This window comes from Bombina bombina, chromosome 6 (genome assembly GCF_027579735.1).
Source record: "Bombina bombina isolate aBomBom1 chromosome 6, aBomBom1.pri, whole genome shotgun sequence".
NCBI lineage: Eukaryota > Metazoa > Chordata > Amphibia > Anura > Bombinatoridae > Bombina > Bombina bombina.
In genome coordinates this window covers 338338816-338363476 of record NC_069504.1, presented here as the reverse complement: position 1 = coordinate 338363476, position 24661 = coordinate 338338816, and the positions used below count along the sequence as shown (strand labels likewise).

Below are 24661 nucleotides of genomic sequence, written 5' to 3'. Positions count from 1 at the left end.
CCACCAGAGAAGAGAATCCCTGGTCTCTTGATCCAGATTTAGTAGAGGGGACAAATCTGTGTAATCCCCGTACCACTGACTGAGCATGCATAGTTGCAGCGGTCTGAGATGTAAGCGTGCAAACTGCACTATGACTATTGCTGCTACCATTAAGCCGATTACTTCCATGCACTGAGCCAACGAAGGGCGCGGAATGGAATGAAGAACACGGCAGGAATTTAGAAGCTTTGATAACCTGGACTCCGTCAGGTAAATTTTCATTTCTACAGAATCTATCAGAGTCCCTAGGAAGGAAACTCTTGTGAGTGCGGATAGAGAACTCTTTTCCTCGTTGACTTTCCACCCATGCGACCTCAGAAATGCCAGTACTATGTCCGTATGAGACTTGGCAATTTGGAAGTTTGACGCCTGTATCAGGATGTCATCTAAATAAGGGGCCACTGATATGCCCCGCGGCCTTAGGACCACCAGAAGCAACCCTAGAACCTTCGTGAAGATTCTTGGGGCTGTAGCTAATCCAAAGGGAAGAGCTACAAACTGGTAATGCCTGTCCAGAAAGGCAAACCTGAGAAACCGATGATGATCTTTGTGTATCGGAATGTGAAGATAAGCATCCTTTAGATCCACTGTAGTCATATATTGACCCTCCTGGATCATAGGTAGGATGGTACGAATAGTTTCCATCTTGAATGATGGAACTCTGAGGAATTTGTTTAAGATCTTTAGATCCAAAATTGGTCTGAAGGTTCCCTCTTTTTTGGGAACCACAAACAGATTTGAGTAAAAACCCTGTCCCTGTTCCTCCTTTGGAACTGGATGGATCATTCCCATAACTAGGAGGTCTCGTACACAGTGTAAGAATGCCTCTCTCTTTATCTGGTTTGCAGATAATTGTGAAAGGTGAAATCTCCCTTTTGGGGGGGAAGCTTTGAAGTCCAGAAAATATCCCTGGGATATAATTTCCAACGCCCAGGGATCCTGAACATCTTAAAGTCTGCCCCCTACTAGATCTGTTACCGGATAGGGGGCCGTTCCTTCATGCTGTCTTAGAGGCAGCAGCAGGATTTTTGGCCTGCTTACCTTTGTTCCAGGTCTGGTTTGGCCTCCAGACCGTCTTGGACTGAGCAAAAGTTCCCTCTTGTTTTGCCTTAGAGGAAGTTGATGCCGCACCTGCCTTGAAGTTTCGAAAGGCACGAAAATTAGACTGTTTGGCCCTTGATTTGGACCTGTCCTGAGGAAGGGCATGACCTTTTCCTTCAGTGATATCAGCAATAATCTCCTTCAAACCAGGCCCGAATAGGGCCTGCCCCTTGAAGGGAATGTTAAGCAGCTTAGAATTGAAGTCACGTCAGCTGACCATGATTTAAGCCATAGCGCCCTGCGCGCCTGTATAGCAAAACCAGAATTCTTAGCCGTAAGTTTAGTCAAATGAACAATGGCATCAGAAACAAAAGAATTGGCTAGCTTAAGTGCTCTAAGTTTGCCAAGTATGTCATCCAATGGAGTCGCTACCTGTAAAGCCTCTTCCAGACACTCAAACCAGAACGCCGCAGCAGCAGTGACAGGAGCAATGCATGCAAGGGGCTGTAGGATAAAACCTTGTTGAATAAACATTTTCTTAAGGTAACCTTCTAATTTTTTATCCATTGGATCTGAAAAAGCACAACTGTCCTCGACAGGGATAGTAGTACGCTTTGCTAGAGTAGAAACTGCTCCCTCCACCTTAGGGACTGTCTGCCATAAGTCCCGTGTGGTGGTGGCGTCTATAGGAAACATTTTTCTAAAAATAGGAGGGGGAGAACGGCACACCTGGTCTATCCCATTCCTTAGTAATAATTTCTGTAAACCTTTTAGGAATTGGAAAAACATCAGTACACACCGGCACTGCAAAGTATTTATCCAGTCTACACAATTTCTCTGGCACTGCAATTGTGTCACAGTCATTCAGAGCAGCTAAAACCTCCCTGAGCAATACGCGGAGGTGTTCAAGCTTAAATTTAAATGTAGAAATATCAGAATCAGGTATCTTTCCTGAGTCAGAAACATCACCCACAGACTGAAGCTCTCCTTCCTCAGCTTCTGCATATTGTGAGGAAGTATCAGACATGGTTCTTAAAGCGTCAGTATGCTCTGCATTTCGTCTAACCCCAGAGCTATCTTGCTTACCTCTAAATTCAGGTAGTCTGGCTAATACCGCTGACAGTGTATTATCCATGACTGCCGCCATGTCTTGTAAAGTAATCGCTATGGGCGCCCTAGATGTAGTTGGCGCCATTTGATCGTGAGTCCCTTGAGTGGGAGTCAAAGGATCTAACACGTGGGGAGAGTTAGAGTGTATATAATAAGCTAACAGAGCATTGCACCCACTTGCAAATGGATGATTAACCCCTTAGTTCAAAAAACGGATCAAAAAAACGACATAGACGTTTTTTTAACAGTCACAATCAACTGCCACAGCTCTGCTGTGGCCCTACCTTCCCCAATAAACGACTTTAGGCCCATTTGATATGTCCTGTAGCATTCAGGGGACTTCTGAGGAAAACTGGATGTCTCAGTCTGTAATTTTAACTGCCCAAAAAAGTGCTAAAATAGGCCCCTCCCACTCATACTACAACAGTGGAAAGCCTCAGGAAACTGTTTCTAGGCAAAAATAAAGCCAGCCATGTGGAAAAAACTAGGCCAAAATAAAGTTTTATCACCAAAGCATATATAAAAACGATTAAACATGCCAGCAAACTTTTTATATTGCATTTTTATAAGGGTATTACCCCTGAGAGTAAGCATGATACCAGTTGTTATTAAATCACTGTATTCAGGCTTAACTTACATTAATCCGGTATCAGCAGCATTTTCTAGCATTTCCAATTCTAGAAAAAATTGTAACTGCACATACCTCATAGCAGAGTAAACTGCACGCCATTCTCCCGCTGAAGTTACCTCTCTCCTCAGACATATGTGAGAACAGCAATGGATCTTAGTTACAACCTGCTAAGATCATAGAAAACTCAGGCAGATTCTTCTTCTATTTCTGCCTGAGATAAAATAGTACAACTCCGGTACCATTTAAAAATAACAAATTTTTGATTGAAGAAAATAAACTAACTATTTTTCACCACTCTCTCTTACTACCTCCATGCGTGTTGAGAGTTGCAAGAGAATGACTGGATATGGCAGTTAGGGGAGGAGCTATATAACAGCTCTGCTGTGGGTGTCCTCTTGCAACTTCCTGTTGGGAATGAGAATATCCCACAAGTAATGGATGATCCGTGGACTGGATACACCTTACAAGAGAAATAGCTACAATATAATTATTCGTTATATTGTAGCTATATTAGGGTTTATTTTACAGGTAAGTATTTAGTTTTAAATAGGAATACTTTAGTTAATAAGATTTAATTTATTTTGTTAGATTAAAATTATAGGGTTAGGGTTAGACTTAGCTTTAGGGGTTAATACATTTATTAGAGTTGCGGCAAGGTCCGGTCGGCAGATTAGGGGTTAATACTTGAAGTTAGGTGGCGGCGATGTTAGGGAGGGCAGATTAGGGGTTAATACTATTTATTATAGTGTTTTTGAGGCGGGAGTGCGGCGGTTTAGAGGTTAATAAATTTATTAGAGTAGCGGCGAGGTCCGGTTGGCAGATTAGGGGTTAATAAGTGTAGGTAGGTAGTGGCGACATTGGGGGGGGCAGATTAGGGGTTAATAAATATTATGTAGGTGTCGGCGATGTTAGGGGCAGCAGATTAGGGGTTCATAGGGATAATGTAGGTGGCGGCGGTGTGTGGTCGGCAGATTAGGGGTTAAAAATATTTATTATAGTGGCGGCGATGTGGGGGGGACCTCGATTTAGGGGTACATAGGTAGTTTATGGGTGTTAGTGTACTTTAGAGCACAGTAGTTAAGAGCTTTATAAACCGGCGTTAGCCCAGAAAGCTCTTAACTACTGACTTTTTTCTGCGGCTGGAGTCTTGTCGGTAGAGGGTCTACCGCTCACTTCAGCCAAGACTCTAAAAACCAGCATTAGGCAGATCCCATTGAAAAGATAGGATACGCATTTGGCGTAAGGGGATCTGCGGTATGGAAAAGTTGTGGCTTGAAAGTGAGCGTTAGACCCATTCCTGCCTGACTCTAAATACCAGCGGCCGGCCAAAACTAGCGTTAGGACCCCTTAACGCTGCTTTTGACGGCTAACGCAGAACTCTAAATCTAGGCGTATGTTTCTTAAGTGTCCACAAATTAAACCTAAGTGCTGATCCTCCATACCCAGAAGATAAAGCACTTAACTGTAGATCTGACTGCAGGGCAGAAGCAGCGTGTCAGGTATGACAGAGAAAGAACAGAGTAACCAACCCTGGCTTTCTGTAAAGGGGTAGCAATAATGTTAGAAATAAAGCAAAGACAACCTCACCGCTTTCTAACTGCTAATAGCCACCATTACTCTTACTAAAGAGATAGACATGGACACAGCATAGCCCCTAATCCTTGCTTGCAGGGAAAAGTATCCATAAAAGGATTAAATATCTTCAGGCACCATCTTCGCACATCCTCGATTGACAAAGGCAAAGAGAATGACTGGGGATTATGGGTAAGGGAAAATACATTTAACAGCTTTGCTGGGGTGCTCTTTGCCTCCTCCTGCTGGCCAGGAGTTGAATATCACACTAGTAATTGAAATGACTTAGTGGACTCTCCATGCCATAGGAAAGAAATATGAATTATTTCACATTCCAATGTTCTTCACTTACAAAAATATGTTACATAATTTCATAAATACATATTTCTACATATAGCTGATGGTATTTTGGTGTGTATATATATATATATATATATATATATATATATATATATATATATATATATATATATATATATATTTATAAAAAATACTTACTCTGCTATGTGCAGAACAGTTGGATGTCAAATATTTACAGTAAATACATAGTTAAAGTCTTTATTAAATATGAATATTGCATAAATATGGTTTTACATGTTTTCATCTACTTAACTGCAAAGGGCTCCAATATACATAATTTTATTTATTTATAAATTATTTTTACCAGGAAGAATACATTGAGATGTCTCTCGTTTTCAAGTATGTCCTGGATACATATACACACACCTCTAACACCTGAGACCTTATATCTTTGAGCGCTTATAACTTATTTATGCAAAAATGTTTTAATAATTTGATAGTTTTATTATGAGCGTGACTGTTCTTTGTATTTTTAATGTGTTGTGTCACTTTTTTGTTTTGCAAAACAGATAATCAGAGCTCTTGTAATACAAGCGATAACCCAGACGAGCGCAAACACCCACGATAAACCCTTATTGCTTGTACGTAACCGTTAGTGCTCCAGTTACAAGCAAGCAAAAAATGTATTGTACTAAATAATAGTATTAATTTTGCATACTTAAGCCCCTGACTGCAAGAAGAATCAGAATAAAGTCACTAAAGAGTGGAATAAGCTCACCTTCGTTTATCATTGAAGAAATTCGGTTTGTCAGCTTGAACAATGACAACATCAAAAAGATCTCTCCAGTCTTTTCCTATAATGAAATTCATTCCTTTGTTCCTGCAAGAAATATTCACTCTTCATTAAATTATCATTATCCGATGCCTAAATCAAGTAAGGCAAATGCTGGTTGACCACAGCCCTCTAGAAAAGGTGTACAGTATTTTATTTTTCTCTTTTAGCGATCCCTTTACCCTGTTGGAGTGTATTACATTGTTTACAAAGGCTTTATTTTGTTATTTAAAACATCCACTTATACTGAAAATAATATGAATACTGCTGTATTCTCAGTAGAAAAACTATTTAAAAAAAGAGAAGAGACAGCAGCTGCAATCATCCTCCCAGTAGGGGCATGAGACATAGGTACTACAATGTTCATTTTTTATTGCTTTCTCTAGGGGCTCTAAGATGAAAAAGGATTGAGGGATCTGCATAGAAATGTTTATGCTAGATTCACAAAGTTCTCACTGGTGAAATGTTATAAAAAATGGGCTGACCTGCACTATACATAAGTGGTGATATGCCTTTTAAAGGAAAGTATAGGGCTTGATGCCTTTGAACATTCTGAGCATACAGCATAAAGGAGACTTTAGTTTTAGGATCGGCCTGTTTGTGTTTTTTATTTTTAGTAAGAGTTTTTATATATTTTTGTAATGAGTTTTTTATTTTCTGTAGTTTTAGCTTTTTATTTTTGTGTAACTTAGTGGGTGTTAGGTAATTAAGTAGTGTAGGGGTAGTTTGTGGTGGGGTATTGGCGGTTTAGGGGTTAAGTAGAGTAGTAAGGTTATTGCAGTGGGGTATTGGCCGTTTAGGCGTTAAGTAGTGTAGGAGTTATTGCGGTGAGGTTGAAGCAGTTTAGGGGTTAAGTAGGTTAGGGGGATAATGCAGTGGGGTATTGTCTATTTAGGGGTTAAAAAGAGTAGGGGTATTGGCAGTTTAGGGGTTCGTAGTTTTGTTTATATTTGGTGACCTATATAAAAGGGATCCTTTACACCGCCAATGTGGATGTCGATGCTGCTTGGAATATTTTGCCAGCATCCCCACCCATTGAGATGTATAGTAAACCGCCTCTCAGCGCTGCTGCCTTTAAAAAAAGGATGCCAGCCACTTGGTATATTTCCTGGTGTTCTATCAGAAGAGCGAACTTATCAGACTAGCGAACAGAAGTGACCTTCCGTCAGCTGTTTGATAAGAAATACATACTGCTCATGCGCTCCTCAGTGTAGTCGCATTCCAAAGCCACTACGTTACAACCCATCAGATTCTTGGACGATGGCGGCCGTGCACACTAACAACAATAAAGATAATATACTTCAAATAAAGTTGTTTCCTATCCCGGCATATTTCTTACCATGCTGGTGACTTCCTGTTGCTAAATAAAGAAATCAACTAAAATGTACCTTCAAATACACACAGAAGGTCTCCTGTGTCCTTAGTACTATTAGCATCTAAGCACGGTATTCATCCAAGGGGAAAATGTACTGAAACTATATATTAGCCATACCATATATTTGTCTGGGTGTGTCTGGGATAGGTGTGTAAAAATTATAGTTTCAGTACATTTTCCCCTTTGCTTATTTTATTTGATTTCGTTATATATTTAGCAACAGGAAAGGAAAGCAATATGCCGGGACAGGAAACAACTTTATTTTAAGTATATTATCTTTATTGTTGTAAAAGAGGAGGAGCATGCATGGTATGTGTTTCTTATCAAACAGCTGACGGAACGTTAGTCTAATAAGTTCGCTCTTCTGATAGAACACCGGCTTTATTGTACAAGTTTCACTATTATATTGTAACAAATAAGTTTCAGTTTGCACATGTAAATTGTATCATTACATACCATCTAAATGGATAATTTACATTAAACCCTCTCTGAACATAGCAATGCTGCTCTATACATTGGGCAGAGAACCATTGCATCCCACAGTGAAGTGTATGAATGCCTCTGTGAGATTCTCTTCATACAGGCATCCAATCCATTTAGACATTTCACATGTAATTTTGATTGCGACACTGATACCTTTAGAACATAGTGATACTGTGGCAGTCCTTTGTCATTGGGCCCTAAGTATTGCCATTTGTGTATACAGAGAGAGATAAGTGTTGTGTATAGAGCTGGAGGTAAGATAAGCAAGTCTGCACTCATTGGAATCTCAGCCCATTTAAATGGATTGATAAATTTGCCATATATTATATAATTCTGCAGCTACTACAACAAGCTATTGGAAACAAAGTAAGTTCAACCCAGTTTTACAGTACACTGTCACTTTAGGGAATTTTGCAGAAAAAGTCATTAGATAAATGTTTCTAACATATTGTAAATGACACTGAACTGTTTATTTGAAGCTGTGAGTTGTAAAAGCGCCAACATTGAATTTTGTTAATGTAAATTATCCATTTATCTGCTTTGGTGCATAAAAAACAAACAAAAAAAAAACCTTTTAACATAATAAAGAGTTTGTTAAAGGGACAGTCAACACCAAAATTGTTATTGTTTAAAAAGATAGAAAACGTCTTTACTGCCTGTGATGCAGGACACATGTAGGACACAGCAAGGATGGCACAACTCTATTTTATTGTAGAGCATGGAAACACACATCTGCTAGCATTGATCTCACTAACTCTCTGCGACACAGACAACCGGACCTAAGCCCCGCCCCCAATCTGGTGACATCACGTCCTGCTCTCATCACATCTTCCCCCTTTTCAAAGGACAAAGCATTCATTTTTTTTCCCATTTGGATATAACAAATAAAGTATACAACAACAATTTTGTATAGAATATAACAAATAACAAGTTACAGAAAATATAAGCGACATGAATTACATCCTGATTTGAACATGGGGGTAGACTACACTAGTCCACAGTGACCATGGGATTATTCTGCCCATACTTCCGGTCACTGTTCTAACTAAAGTTAATCCCGATATCGGGCCGGAAGTTTCTCCACTCTTCCGCTTGATGTAACTCTACATGAACTGTCCTCTGATACAGATGAAGGTGATTGAGAGTCCGCTAGAGGCAAAGACATATCCCCGCTGTGATCTTGCTGAGGGGAAGGTACCCCTTTTAAAACAGGGGATCCCACCGGCGGTGGTACTGAGGCATCCAGTTCCAAACTCTCAGGTACAGGCTGAAGATGTTTTCGGTTACGGCGTGTAACCGTCCCTCCATCAGTAAGGATTACACAAGACCTTGGTTCTTGAGAGCTAATAGGCTGGAAGACACCCACAGAGGGCAATGTGGTGCGAATCTGGCATCCTAGCATCAGCTGTGCTGGGCTAAACCAAGTGGCTTGAATGGGAGTCGCCCTATAGAACAAAAAGAGGGCCAGGTATGGCTCAGATTGCTTTAAAATGAATTTTGTTGTTTGAACTGCCCTTTCAGCCATTCCGTTGGCCTGTGGGTAATGTGGACTTGACGTGGAATGTATAAAATCATACTCCCTGCTGAAAGAACTGAACTCTGTTGAAGCGAACTGCATTCCGTTATCACTTACCAGCTCCATTAATATGCCCCACCGGGCGAACAAGCTCTTGAGACGAGTGATAATGGCTTGACTTGTAATTTCATTTAAAGGTGCAATTTCCAAATACATGGAATAGTAGTCGATCACAACTTAGAACTTTTTCCCGTAAGTTTCGCACAAATCAGTAGCTATTTTCTGCCACGGGCCTGCAGGCAGCGGAGTAGAAATCAAGGGCTCCCTTCTCTGAGTAGGCCGGCGTTCCCGGCAAAAGGCACATTGAGACACATGACTTGCAATGTCGGAGCTGATCCCAGGCCACCAAACAGCCGTAGCTGCCCTTTCTCTGTACTTTGTAATGCCTAAGTGGCCATCGTGAATCCTGTTTAACATCTCCTGCCTTTTGCAGGCAGGAATAACAATGCGATCCTGGAACAGCACCAACCCATCCAGCTCCGTGAGCTGCGACCTCTCTGACTGGTAAGAACTTAAAGACATCCAGGCAGCCGACTCTCTGGCCAACCTTCTTTTATGTACTTTATAACTTCTTGAAGGTCTGTATCTAAATATGTCTCTTTCTTTATTTCTTCTAGTTTCCTTGAAGAGATGGACTTTGAGGCCAGAACTGGATCTACATACACTTTCACATCCGATTCGGTTGAAGACTCTCCAGCGGGAGCCTGGATAGTGTATCTGCCACAACCAGTTGTTTCCCCGGCACATGCTCTGCCTAAACGTTGAACCTGAGCAGCCTCATTAGAAGTCTGGCATCTTAAGGGTGTTTTGTCGATATCATAAGAGTTGATTAGAGGGACTAGTGGTTTATGGTCAGTCTCCAGACTAAATTTCTCTAAACCCACTAGGTAACGCTGAAAGCGCTCACAGGCCCAAACTGCAGCCAGGCACTCTCTCAATTTGAGCGTATTTTGACTCAGCAGCTGTCAGTGTACAGGAACAGTAGGCAATGGGCTGTAGTTTATTTTCATTTAACTGCAGGAAGGCGGCCCCTAACCCAAAACTGCTCGCATCAGCACTAACCACAGTCTTTTTGGAAGGGTCGTAGAACCCCAGCACTGGGGCAGACCCCAGCAGGGACTTGACCTGCATAAAAGATTCTTCCTGTGAAGGTCCCCAGACCCAAGCAACATCTTTCTTTAGCAACTCTGTGATAGGGTGTAGTACTGTGGATAAATATGGAAGGAACCTACCCACATAATTTACAAGGCCCAATATTTGTCTCAGCTCATGTACATCAGGACTTTTCATCTGTTCAATAGCACAAATTTTCTCGGGGTCTGGCTTGATGCCATCCCCATTGATGATATGCCCAAAGTAACATAACTCAGCTTTTCTAAAATGGCATTTTTCCTTATTTAGCTTCAGCCCAGACTCTGATAGTCTGCAGTACACAGCTCAATCGCTGATCGTGCTCCTCCAAAGCAGACCCAAACACTAAGATGTCATCCATGACGACTGCCGTGCCCACGTGGTTCTCTTTGAAAGATTTCTGGAGCAGAAGATATCCCGAAGGGGAGTCTGCAGAAGCAAAACCGACCTACCAGTGTAATAAAGGTAGTCATTTTGCGGCACTTTGGATCTAGAGGAATCTGCCAGAAGCCGCTAGAAGCATTCAATGTAGAGAAGAACTTTGCCCCAGCCAATTTCGGAGCTGTCTTCCAGTGTCGGCAGCAGATATCTCTCTCTCTTCACTGCCTCATTCAACCTTTTCAAGTCTACGCAAATGCGCACCTTCCCGTTTTTCTTTGCAACAGGTACAATGGGGGCACACCAGTCAGTTGCTTCAACAACCTCCTCAATAACCCCCATATTCTTCATGCGCACAGGTTCCTTCTCCACTTGAGGCATGAGCGGGAACGGAATTCTATGGGGAGTAGTAATGCTGTATGGGACTGCGTCACCTTTAAAGGGACAGTCTACACCAGAATCGTTATCATTTTAAAAGATAGATAATCCCTTTTTTACCCATTCCCTAGTTTTGCATAACCAACAGTTATATTTCTATATTTTTTACCTCTGTGATTATCTTCTATCTAATCCTCTGCAGACTGCCCCTTTATTTCAGTTCTTTTGACAGACTTGCAGTTTAGCCAATCAGTAATGTCTCCCAGGTAACTTCACGTGTACGAGCACAGTGTTATCTATATGAAAAACATGAACTAACACCCTCTAGTGGTGAAAAACCTGTTAAAATGCATTCTTAAGAGGCGGCCTTCAAGGTCTAAGAAATTATATGAACCTCTTAGGTTAAGATTTCAACTAAGAATACCAAAAGAACAAAGAAAAATTGGTGATAAAAGTAAATTGGAAAATTGTTTAAAGTTACATGCCCTATCTGAATCATGAAAGTTTTTTTTGTACTAGACTGTCTCTTTAAGTGATATACGGACTGGCTTGCAATTCAGTAGGCCCAATTCACCAAACATATCTTCTGAAATCTCATTCACTCTGGCTACTAGGCCCAAACCACAGGCTGCTTTTCTGCTCAATAAATTGTTAACACACTGACCTCGAATCACATGCACCCATGTGGTGAATTGCCTTCGCTTATACTCGCTGCTGGCCAGAAATTTCCCCGCACAATCAATGTGGCCACCAGGACTATGGACTTTTGTAGTAACCTTCACCAGCTGGGGCTGTCGAGGCAGTTTTATGAATGCTGCAAGGGACATAACAGTGATGTCTGCTCCTGTGTCAGTCTTAAAGGCAACTTTGGCTCCCATTACAGTAAGAGTAACCTTCCAATCTTCTTCTGAACCCGGCCGTTCATCAGCAGACCCTACAAAGGGCACTTCTTGACCCTCCTGGTCGCTATCCACCTGCATTTCCTAAATATATTCAGTTTTACACACCACTTCAAAATGGCCCATCTTGTTACATTTTCTACATCTTTTGTCTTTAGCAGGGCATGTGACACTGATCATGGGCACGGTTGCACCGTGTGCATCAGGCATGCTGCGCCCATCCACTTCTGGGCCTATCTGCTGCCCTAGGTCTACCGCTCACACTGTGCTTTTCACTGGCAGCTCTCCTGAACTGCTGCACTTCATCCACAATACTCTCAGACCTCAGATCAGCACTTTGCTTTTTCACCAGTTCACTCTGGCGGGCCATCCTAATAGCCCCATCTAATGTTAAATCAGACTCTAACTGTAGCTTCAGTGAGACTTCAGCATCTGCAATTCCAATAACTATTCTGTCTCTGGTGTTGCTAAAGAAGAGCAAATCAAACTCACAGAATTCAGCTAGTTCATACAGGCTGCGCACAAATGACTCCACAGATTCTCCCACACGCTGATTACGTTTGTTAAAACAAGCTCTCTCATGAATCACATTTCTTTTGGGCACAAAGTGGGCACTGAGTTTATCCATAACTATTTCAAAGTCAAATTCTTCCCCTTCTTGGAAAGTAAAAGCATTGAACACTGGCTCCACATCTTTCCCCATAGAGTATAAAAGAGAATTAACTTGTACTTCACCACTCTCCTTGTTCAGTTTGGAAGCAATCCTGAAGCGCTGAAACCGCTGGCGCCATGTGGGCCAAGCTGCAGGCTGAGAGAAATCAGAAGGCTAAGGTGGGATAATAAATAGCCATGCGATCAGGGGGCTGTCTCAAGAGGCTTAGATACAAGGTAATCACAGAGGTTTTAAGTATATTAATATAACCATGTTGGCTGTGCAAAAGTAGGGAATGGGTGATAAAGGGATTATCTATCTTTGTAAACAATAAAAATGTTGGTGTTGACTGTCTCTTTAACAGTGTCACCAATCATTAATCCCTACAGATAACATAGCATACAAGTTACCAGTCAGAAAAAGGGAAAAAAATGGCTTAGTTTCATTTCTAAAAACAAAGGGGGTGTGGCTTCTGTAAAACAAAGGGACACTGAACCCAAATTTTTTCTTTCGTGATTCAGATAGAGTATGACATTTTAAGCAACATTCTAATTTACTCCTAATATCACATTTTCTTCATTCTCTTGGTATCTTTATTTGAAATACAAGAATGTAAGTTTAGTTGCCGGCCCATTTTTGGTGAACAACCTAGGTTGTTCTTGCTGATTGGTAAATTAATTCGCCAATAAAAAGTGCTGTCCAGAGTACTGAACCAATAAAAAAGCTTAGATGCCTTCTTTTTCAAATAAAGAAAATTTGATAATAGGAGTAAATTAGAAAGTTTCTTAAAATTGCATGCTCTATCTGAATCACGAAAGAAAACATTTGGGTTCAGTGTCCCTTTAAAACAAGAGTGGTGCTATAGTCAGATAACTATATGTGTTTAAGAATATATGAGAAAAGCAAGACATACCCCCAGGACCCATAATAGAAAAGAATTTCAAGATTCCCTTGGATGAGAACAATTTGGTAAACTACAGTTACTAATCAAATGATTATATCACCTGTGCTATAGTTCAAACATCCTAAAAATCTGTCCTGTTAGTAAGTCTGAACTGAATAACCCTTTATCATGAGGGTAATTAAGAGAGGCTGTAGAAATGTCAGTACCAAGATTATCATTATAAAATGGTGATGTAACAATAAATTCCAATGGGTTTAATCCCAACAGTACAATATATCGCACCAGAAAGAAAGGCCTAGGTTTTACTTACACAAAGCTGCTTGGGCTGTTTGTAATCAGAAACATTTTCTTGCCGTGATTTGCCAACTTTGTCAACACAGCGTGGGTTTTTTCTCCATAGCAAATGTACTTTTCTATGAAACAAGTTTATAAAGGTGACAATTTGGCATTAAAACATATTGTGTGCATCAAATTATAATGTATTATAACAATGCGTTGCCACCCTCCATGCTAACCACCAGGTCAATTACTGAGAAATGTATCATTTATTCCCTCCCTTGTGAGAGTCTAGGAGAAGTGGTCTATGCAGCAGAGATGCAGGGGTACAGCTTAATAGGTTACATTGTACTATGCTGTGCATTGGCTTGGGAAGTTATTGCAGCAGTACACTGTCAGCCTTACTGGTAGCCAGTAATGCATCATTTATTTGCTCTCTTGTAAGGATGGAATCCAAGATAGAACTTAATAGCAAATAGTTATGAGGTGGGGGCAAAGCACAAGACAAAGGGGGGCCAACAATGCGGAACACAGTATGGACCTCAAATGGCTTTGGAATTTAACCTACATCTCACCTTCTATGACTGATTCAACCATAGGATTAGTTTCTGCATTGGTTCAGTAAAGTAAGATTAGAGCTGATGCTAAGTTTGCCAATAGTTAACAGTAAATAATAAAATAAATGACAATATATACCTGGGTTCCTAAGCAGAGACCTACATTGTTAACTCTTTTTTTTATGTATTTGATGAATAAAAGAAATTGAGAATACTTCAAATTTGGTGCTGTTTCAACCCCCTTTTTTTTTCACTATGTTTGATTGGGGTTTGTGCATGAACCCCTGGAGCGTGCACCTCTTGTCTGGTTGGTGAGTGCTGGGCTTACTCTTTTATATATTGAACTCTCATACTCAGGATTATTAGGGACAATTACAAGAGAAGGAAGTGGGAACTACTAACTATAGGAAAGTAAGAAACTAATAACAGATAAAAATATTAAAATGTAGTAGGAAGTTTTATCATCTTTCCCACTGTAAACTAGATTATGAGTGGATCGCAATAATGAAGCGCTTACAAGAGTGCGATATTTGCGATCCAAATGTAAAATGTGCGCTGGTATTACAAGTGCAGCTCAATGCAAAAGCAACCTCGCATTTGCATTGCCCGGAAGCCAAGCGTTCATGAAAGCGTGCATCCATAGGCTCCAATTGGAGCCTCGCTTTAATACCGACAACCACAGCAAACCACCTACCCCGGCGGGCAAATCACGCAGCAATAAATAAATGTATATGAATATATACATATATATTTATAGTGAAAACACAGTCCTCAATTCACCTCCATGTAAAGGCACGTAGGGTGACCTTTTTTTTTTTTCTAACACCCCATATCCCCTCTCTTTAATTTTTTCATGCAGTTTAAAAAAAAAAAAAAAAAAGATCTTAATTTTAAAATGTTTATGTACTGTCCTCTTTATATTTATTTTTTACCAGCGGTCTGACCTCAGGTTTTGCTCACTTTGCGCTTAGTGCAGTTAAAGGAACACTGAATCCAAATTTTTACTTTCGTGAGTAAGATAGAGCATGCAATTTTAAGCAACTTTCTAATTTACTCCTATTATCAATTTTTCTTCATTCTCTTGGTATCTTTATTTGAAAAGCAAGAATGTAAGTTTAGATGCCGGCCCATTTTTGGTGAACAACCTGGGTTGTTCTTGCTGATTAGTGGATACATTCACCCACAAATATGCAAGTGCTGTCCAGCGTTCTGAACAAAAAATAGGTTAGATGCCTTCTTTTTCAAATAAAGATAGCAAGAGAACAAAGAAAAATTGATAATAGGAGTAAATTAGAAAGTTGCTTAAAAGTGCAAGCTCTATCTGAATCACAAAAGAAAAAATTTGGGTTCAGTGTCCCTTTAACCAAAGTAGGCTGATAGGAGCGTGCATGTGTCTTCAGCAGTCTTTGGTAGTTTGTCAGCAGTGTTTGCAACTATGTATAAGATGGTTATAAACAATGATACAAACACTTCTGCCAGATGGCTAAAGACATGGCCACGCTCCTGAGCTCACCTAGGATTAATCTTTACTGAGATAAGTCAAATTGAGAATAGAAGTAAAATGGAAATTTGTTTAAAATGTCATGCTTTGTCAAATCCATGTAAGTTTAATTTTGACTTTACCATCTCTTTAAGAATGAAAAACAACTGAATGGCAGAACTTAAATCATATCGGTAAGAAGACAAAGAGGGTGACTAACTTACAACCTGCAAATGGAAATATGGGGCCACAATTAAAACAAAATACCAAAATATAACCAGATTATTCATTAATAAACAATATTAGGTATGAAATCAAATACTAAATCATCCCATAATAGGACACAAAAAGATAATGTGCACAAAATCTAATTGTCGGTGTTCCCAAAATGACATTTTATTAAAGGGACATGAAATCCAACATTTTTCTTTCATGATTCAGATAGAGAATACAAGTTTAAACAACTTTCCAATTTACTTCTATTATTTAATTCTCTTGTTATCCTTTGCTGAAAGCTCTGGAGCAGCAAATAAACTAGGTTCTAGCTGCTGATTGGTGGATATATATATATATATATATATATATATATATATATATATATATATATATATATATATATATATATATATATATATATATATATATATATATATATATATACATACACACACTGATTGTCATTGGCACACCCATTTGTTCAGTTAGAAAACCAGTAGTGCATTGCTGATCCTTCAACAAATTATACTAAAAGAATGAAACAAATTAGATAATATAAGTAAATTAGAAAGTTGCTTCAAATTGTATTCTCTATCTGAATCATGAAATAATTTTTTTGGGTTTCATGTCCCTTTAATGAAAAACTGCATGGTTGCTCAACTAAACTATCACATTAAACAGCTATTCATGAACCTTTCCTTGATAATTTCCTTTACAACCTTTTAGTTTAGTTTTAGTGCAGCTGCAGTTTATTTACCATTATGCCGCAGGAAATACAATGCAGACATAGCTTACACTAATAAACAAATATTTACATCAGTGGTACCTTCATTGTTTTGCATAGTATTTCCTATTGTGTATAAAAATATCTAACTTTGTGACCACATTGAGCTAACTGTTTAAAAAATTAAAAAGAATACTTTAAAAAAAATCCAAACTATTCAAGAATTTAATATAGTGTAAAATGCTGCAGAGACTGAACACGAACATGCCATGTTAAACCGTACATGCCTGGCTAAAGCAAGTAGTAACTGGATTGTGGTCTTCTAAATTTCACAGAAGCTAGAGAGGAAGCAATGTAAATAAAGCTTTTTACTAACTTACCAATATCAGCTTCAACAGCTCTGTACATAAGCCCTTTAACATGAACGTCACGAATTGCATCCTGTAAAAAATAAAAAAAAATAATAATAATAATAATAGTAAATATCAAAATAACTAATTTTTCAGACGTCTGCAATAAGAACTAACAAATGGATTGCCAAACAAAGATGTATAGATTGTGTGAGTATTTTAAGGACTGCTCTAGAAAGCTTGTTAATAACACTAAGGATTAGATTACAAGTGGAGCACAATCGAAATAACTGGTCTGGAGCACAAAAACAGAAGCACTACTGATAGTGCTAGTGTGATGTTAGTGCATAATAGCACTAATATTGTCATGCTCCCCTTGTAATCAAGGTCTACAGTGATATTAGTGCATAATAGCACTATTATTGTTGTGATTCCTTTGTAATCAAGGTCTAAATATCTTAAAATGTTATACAGTTCAAAATTATGCAACTGGCATTATACTTATGCATTTATAGTATTATATGAAAAGTCCATTAAGTTCAACCATAGATCCTCTTTGATCCCTGTTTATATATTAAAAACTAAACTACAGTTATAGTTTCCATTTCATACAAGCAATCACAAACCTGAATTCTAAGTCATTTTAAAAACTATTACATACATACATGTGTGTGATTATAGGAATATCTATATAAAATATTTAGAACATATTCCCCTATGTGAACATTGGAATGTAAAATATTTGCAGTAAATAAACCATTAAACATTAAATATTAATAGTCAATAAAAATGCTTTTCCCCGTTGTCTGGTATTTGACTGCAAAGGCCCCCAATATACATATACACACACAAATACATATGTATACGTGTGTGTTATGTAAGTGTTTTACTGTACATATTTAACATTCCAATGTTCTTCACTTACAGGGGAAAATATATATATATATATATATATATATATATATATATATATATATATATATATATCACTTATTATTTATGAGAAGACAAGGTGACATAAAATAATATCACTTTAACAAAGACTGGGATTTCAGCACTCTTTTAATAATAAATGACGCAACACTCTCATGATATAGTATCAAACTTGTGGGTTTATTACGTGTCAGATATACCCAAAAGACTACGAACTTGACTTATAGAATATAATAATCAACACACAAAATACAGTACAGTGAATATAAAAATTAATTCCATATCTTCTAGAATTCCTCCTAGAACATAACAGGACCGGTCCCAATTTCAACCACACCTCTACAAATGTGAATCTGTATAGTTAGTAAAGGATAAATATGTTGAGACTTAAATGAGTCATCAAGTCTTATTAAGTTTAGGTCAGTGAATCCAGACTTATATATATCCTTTCTAGCTAAACGTGGTATTCAGCAAAAAGTTTAGACGTACAAATTAATAACGTGCATACATGATAATATTGCACTAACATATGTCTATATATTCAATTATAGTTTAACATAGACCAATATTGTACAACACAACTGAAAAACCACTATTATGTTTCACATTGCAATAGGAGCTAGCATTAGAGTATCAGAAATAAAGCTGCTAAAAATGGAAAGACAGCTTTTATCCTTAAATATTGCTCAATTTGTTTAAAGCTGAAATTCCTTGCTCAAAGCTGTTGTTACTGCAAGGTAAAGTCATGCATGCATATAGGAGCCAAGCGTAGAGTTGTATCAGTAAATTAGAAAGTTCACCAAACCAGGTTGGGAAAGCTGTTGTTACTGCAGTGTAAAAGCATGCATGCAATTAAAGCCAAGCGTGGAGGTGTGTCAATATGTTAGAAAGTTCACCAAACCAAGTTGGGATATCGACACTACACAGCTGGGAGGCTTAGGCAGTCAATGAAGCAAAGAGAATTGTAGCCAAAATTTAACTTGGAAGCAAAGACAGCAAATTATGTAGCGGAAAAGGTACAGGAGGATACTTATGCTTAATATACTGTACCCCTCTGTCGACTGCACCTTTTCCTGTTAGATTGACAATCTCTTCAAGCAATCTGTGCCAGGATCTTCATACTTTCGATGGATGAGAAAAATCTTTTATTTCTTTCTCTACTCCTTTTTTCTTGAAGAGCACCTCACAGGCTTCCTTGCTTGCCGTCTTGTAACGGATAGTTTTCCCAGAGCATAGAGCCTACTTTAATCCACAGCTGGGCATTCAGCTTTCAAACTTGCCGCTTATCGAGAACAGCTTACTCAGACGCTAGCTCCTTCAGCGTGGTAGATAACATGGGTCCGGTCAGCCAATAGCCGACGCGCGTTTCACCCCCTCGTCAGAGAGATAGACGGGGCTTCCTCAGGGCATGTTTCACGGACTTGCAATGCACTTACTTTATACGGTAGCACAAATAGAACCGCCCATAGGTAAAGGTGAAAGTTTAAAAATATAAACATCATATACAAATTCACAAATTAACTCGCAATTGTGTTAATTTAATTGTTGCAAATAAAAGATGGACTTTCTTGGGACAACTCTAAGAATCACCATAATTGGAGGAAACAGAACTTATATGTATTGGACACTACAAGCCATACGCAATAAAATTATTGCAAATAGCTTGCCATATCCAATTTTTCATTCATTCCGCCTGGACCAGTGGTAGATAGGTTAAATATCCACCTGCATTCTTTCTGTAACAGGGTATTGTCATTATTACCCCCCTCTTCCACTGGTGATGCCTTTGTCTATACCCATGACTCTCATACTGTCTGGAATACTATTGTGAAAGATTTCAAAGTGCTTAGCAACGCTACTGCTTTGAACCTTATTTTTTATGTCGTCACGATGTTCTAATATTCTTTCTTTCAGAACTCTTTTAGTTTTACCGACATAAAAATAAGGGAAAGAACAAGACAGTAAATAAACAACACCTTCAGTATTGCAATTAAAGAAATATCTCATTTTAAAGATTTTATCTGGGCTTACTGAAAACACTTTTGCCTGATGCATGAATCTACATGCAACACATCTCTTACATGGAAAATTACCAACTATTTTTTGACTAGTTAGCCAATTCTTCTGTGGTGAAACAAATTTACTTTTAACAAGCTTGTCTTTCAGATTAGGTGCCCTTCTAGCCGTAAGGTTTGGGAAATCACCTACTTCTTTTGCAACATTATCATCATTTAAGAGGATACTCCAATTCTTCTGAAGTATATTCCTGACACTCCCCCAATGACAATTAAACTTTGTTATTAATCTTATTTTTCCCATCTTTCTTTTTTTCTTTGGGAAATAAAAGTTGATTCCTGTCTAATTTCTTAACAGATTTCCTTATATGGGAAAGTGCTCTCTTAGAGTAACCTCTTATTTTAAATCTTTCTTCCATCAGTGCAGCATGTTCATCATACTTCGTTAATGATGAACAGTTTCTGCGCAGACGCAAGAATTGTCCTTTGGGAATTCCCTTCTTAAGGTGGACTGGGTGATGGCTGTGAGCTTCAAGCAGACTATTTGTGGCAGTCTTTTTTCTGAAATTCTCAGTCATTAAAACGTTTTTGACCACGGTAATTTGCACATCTAAAAAAGATAACTCAGTCTTACTGAAAACAAGTGTTAAAGTGATGTTTCTTTCATTTTTATTTAGCAAAGACACAAATTCTTTAAGGTCATTCTCTGATCCTTCCCAAATTAGAAGGATGTCATCCACATAGCGAAGCCACATGTGGATGTGCTCATTAAATGCTTCTGTTTGAAAAACCTCCTCCATCTCCCAGGAACCTAGGTGGAGGCAAGCATAGGTGGGGGCACATGTTGCCCCCATCGCAGTTCCTCTTATTTGTTTATATACTTTGTTATCGAAAGAGAAGACATTGTTTTCAAGTACAAACTGTAAAAGTTTGACAGTGAATTTTGTATGCTCAGAATAAGTTGTTCCTCTAGTTTCTAAGAAGTGCTGGGCTGCCCTAATTCCTATTGAATGGGGAATTGATGAGTAAAGACCCTCTACGTCAAGGGAGACCAAGTATGCTCCATTTGGAATAGTCAAGCCATCAATCTTTCTTAGCAAATCTGCCGTATCAATTACATATGATGGCATAGTGTTAAGGAAAGGTTTGAGAAAGCTATCCACGTAGTTTCCCAAATTTTCAGTTATGCTACCTATCCCAGAAATGATGGGACGGCCTGGGGGGTTTAGCATATTTTTGTGGATTTTCGGTATGCAGTAAAACACCGGCATAATTGGAAATTCCGTATATAGATATTTAAACTCTGCTAGACTAATGATGCCATCTGATTTTGCATCATTGAGTATTTTGAACAAGGCATTCTTAATGGAGGGAATAGGATTCTCTGGTAGGCGCAGATATTGGTTCTTATCTAATAGTTGTCTTTTGACTTCCAATGTATAACTTGTCGCGTCCCAGAGAACCACATTCCCGCCTTTATCAGCTGCTTTGATTACCACATTATCTGCATTGCTCAGTTCATTCAGAGCTCTTCTCTCTGCTTTAGTTAGATTGTCTTTTTTAGATGTGCAAATTACCGTGGTCAAAAACGTTTTAATGACTGAGAATTTCAGAAAAAAAGACTGCCACAAATAGTCTGCTTGAAGCTCACAGCCATCACCCAGTCCACCTTAAGAAGGGAATTCCCAAAGGACAATTCTTGCGTCTGCGCAGAAACTGTTCATCATTAACGAAGTATGATGAACATGCTGCACTGATGGAAGAAAGATTTAAAATAAGAGGTTACTCTAAGAGAGCACTTTCCCATATAAGGAAATCTGTTAAGAAATTAGACAGGAATCAACTTTTATTTCCCAAAGAAAAAAAGAAAGATGGAAAAATAAGATTAATAACAAAGTTTAATTGTCATTGGGGGAGTGTCAGGAATATACTTCAGAAGAATTGGAGTATCCTCTTAAATGATGATAATGTTGCAAAAGAAGTAGGTGATTTCCCAAACCTTACGGCTAGAAGGGCACCTAATCTGAAAGACAAGCTTGTTAAAAGTAAATTTGTTTCACCACAGAAGAATTGGCTAACTAGTCAAAAAATAGTTGGTAATTTTCCATGTAAGAGATGTGTTGCATGTAGATTCATGCATCAGGCAAAAGTGTTTTCAGTAAGCCCAGATAAAATCTTTAAAATGAGATATTTCTTTAATTGCAATACTGAAGGTGTTGTTTATTTACTGTCTTGTTCTTTCCCTTATTTTTATGTCGGTAAAACTAAAAGAGTTCTGAAAGAAAGAATATTAGAACATCGTGACGACATAAAAAATAAGGTTCAAAGCAGTAGCGTTGCTAAGCACTTTGAAATCTTTCACAATAGTATTCCAGACAGTATGAGAGTCATGGGTATAGACAAAGGCATCACCAGTGGAAGAGGGGGTAATAATGACAATACCCTGTTACAGAAAGAATGCAGGTGGATATTTAACCTATCTACCACTGGTCCAGGCGGAATGAATGAAAAATTGGATATGGCAAGCTATTTGCAATAATTTTATTGCGTATGGCTTGTAGTGTCCAATACATATAAGTTCTGTTTCCTCCAATTATGGTGATTCTTAGAGTTGTCCCAAGAAAGTCCATCTTTTATTTGCAACAATTAAATTAACACAATTGCGAGTTAATTTGTGAATTTGTATATGATGTTTATATTTTTAAACTTTCACCTTTACCTATGGGCGGTTCTATTTGTGCTACCGTATAAAGTAAGTGCATTGCAAGTCCGTGAAACATGCCCTGAGGAAGCCCCGTCTATCTCTCTGACGAGGGGGTGAAACGCGCGTTGGCTATTGGCTGACCGGACCCATGTGATCTACCACGCTGAAGGAGCTAGCGTCTGAGTAAGTTGTTCGATAAGCGGCAAGTTTGAAAGCTGAATGCCCAGCTGTGGATTAAAGTAGGCTCTATGCTCTGGGAAAACTATCCGTTACAAGACGGCAAGCAAGGAAGCCTGTGAGGTGCTCTTCAAGAAAAAAGGAGTAGAGAAAGAAATAAAAGATTTTTCTCATCCATCGAAAGTATGAAGATCCTGGCACAGATTGCTTGAAGAGATTGTCAATCTAACAGGAAAAGGTGCAGTCGACAGAGGGGTACAGTATATTAAGCATAAGTATCCTCCTGTACCTTTTCCGCTACATAATTTGCTGTCTTTGCTTCCAAGTTAAATTTTGGCTACAATTCTCTTTGCTTCATTGACTGCCTAAGCCTCCCAGCTGTGTAGTGTCGATATCCCAACTTGGTTTGGTGAACTTTCTAACATATTGACACACCTCCACACTTGGCTTTAATTGCATGCATGCTTTTACACTGCAGTAACAACAGCTTTCCCAACCTGGTTTGGTGAACTTTCTAATTTACTGATACAACTCTACGCTTGGCTCCTATATGCATGCATGACTTTACCTTGCAGTAACAACAGCTTTGAGCAAGGAATTTCAGCTTTAAACAAATTGAGCAATATTTAAGGATAAAAGCTGTCTTTCCATTTTTAGCAGCTTTATTTCTGATACTCTAATGCTAGCTCCTATTGCAATGTGAAACATAATAGTGGCTTTTCAGTTGTGTTGTACAATATTGGTCTATGTTAAACTATAATTGAATATATAGACATATGTTAGTGCAATATTATCATGTATGCACGTTATTAATTTGTACGTCTAAACTTTTTGCTGAATACCACGTTTAGCTAGAAAGGATATATATAAGTCTGGATTCACTGACCTAAACTTAATAAGACTTGATGACTCATTTAAGTCTCAACATATTTATCCTTTACTAACTATACAGATTCACATTTGTAGAGGTGTGGTTGAAATTGGGACCGGTCCTGTTATGTTCTAGGAGGAATTCTAGAAGATATGGAATTAATTTTTATATTCACTGTACTGTATTTTGTGTGTTGATTATTATATTCTATAAGTCAAGTTCGTAGTCTTTTGGGTATATCTGACACGTAATAAACCCACAAGTTTGATACTATATCATGAGAGTGTTGCGTCATTTATTATTAAAAGAGTGCTGAAATCCCAGTCTTTGTTAAAGTGATATTATTTTATGTCACCTTGTCTTCTCATAAATAATAAGTGATTTCTATTGTATGGGTCTGCACCACATGCCTAGATACTGGTAAAAAAAAATTTAAAAAAAAATCCCATTATAAGGAATTTTTTCGAAAAACACTCCAATAAATTTTGCAATTTTTCCATTTACAAACTTTATTATATATATATCTATAGATATGTATTTTACATGAACAGTATCATACATACATATATATATATATATATATATATATATATATATATATATATATGTGTGTTTAATAATAAAAAGTACATAATTGTCTATGTATAGAACATAGGAATGTATGCATTTGTGCATTGAGTTTTGTGATTTTTTCTGTGTCTGCAAGCTTGGATCACAAGACTAGGTAGAACTATGGACATTTAAGAAAATAGTCTACTAACTGGTAGCAAAATGCTCAGGCAGCAGTTATTCTACTTATTGTATCTGCCAAGTAGGTCTTTAACACAGAATACTGGTAGTTCTCAGAGAGAGAGAGAGAGCTATTTCAGCAGCATACTATTCTGTTTTTCAGACAAAATCCTCTAATTTCCTTGCTGTATAACTGCAATTTAAAAACAGATTTCAGTGAGCTGAGAGGAAATTAATTTTGATATTAGATTTTCAGCATTTCAAGGGAACTGTGGTATTAGAGAACAGTTAATGTATTTTGGTTGTTTCTTGTGTTTGTGAATACAGA

At 38.2% G+C, this 24661-nt stretch overlaps 1 protein-coding gene across 1 annotated transcript in view; it reads right to left on the bottom strand.

Moving 5' to 3' along the window:
• NT5DC3 (5'-nucleotidase domain containing 3) overlaps positions 1-24661 on the bottom strand; it is a 163277-nt gene that overhangs the window by 60740 nt on the left and 77876 nt on the right. Inside the window, exons 7-9 of the mRNA XM_053719250.1 lie at positions 16935-16995; positions 13612-13714; positions 5472-5573 (exon numbers count right to left, since the gene is read on the bottom strand). Coding sequence (XP_053575225.1) covers positions 5472-5573; positions 13612-13714; positions 16935-16995 — 266 coding nt within the window. The remainder of the gene's footprint in view (positions 1-5471; positions 5574-13611; positions 13715-16934; positions 16996-24661) is intronic.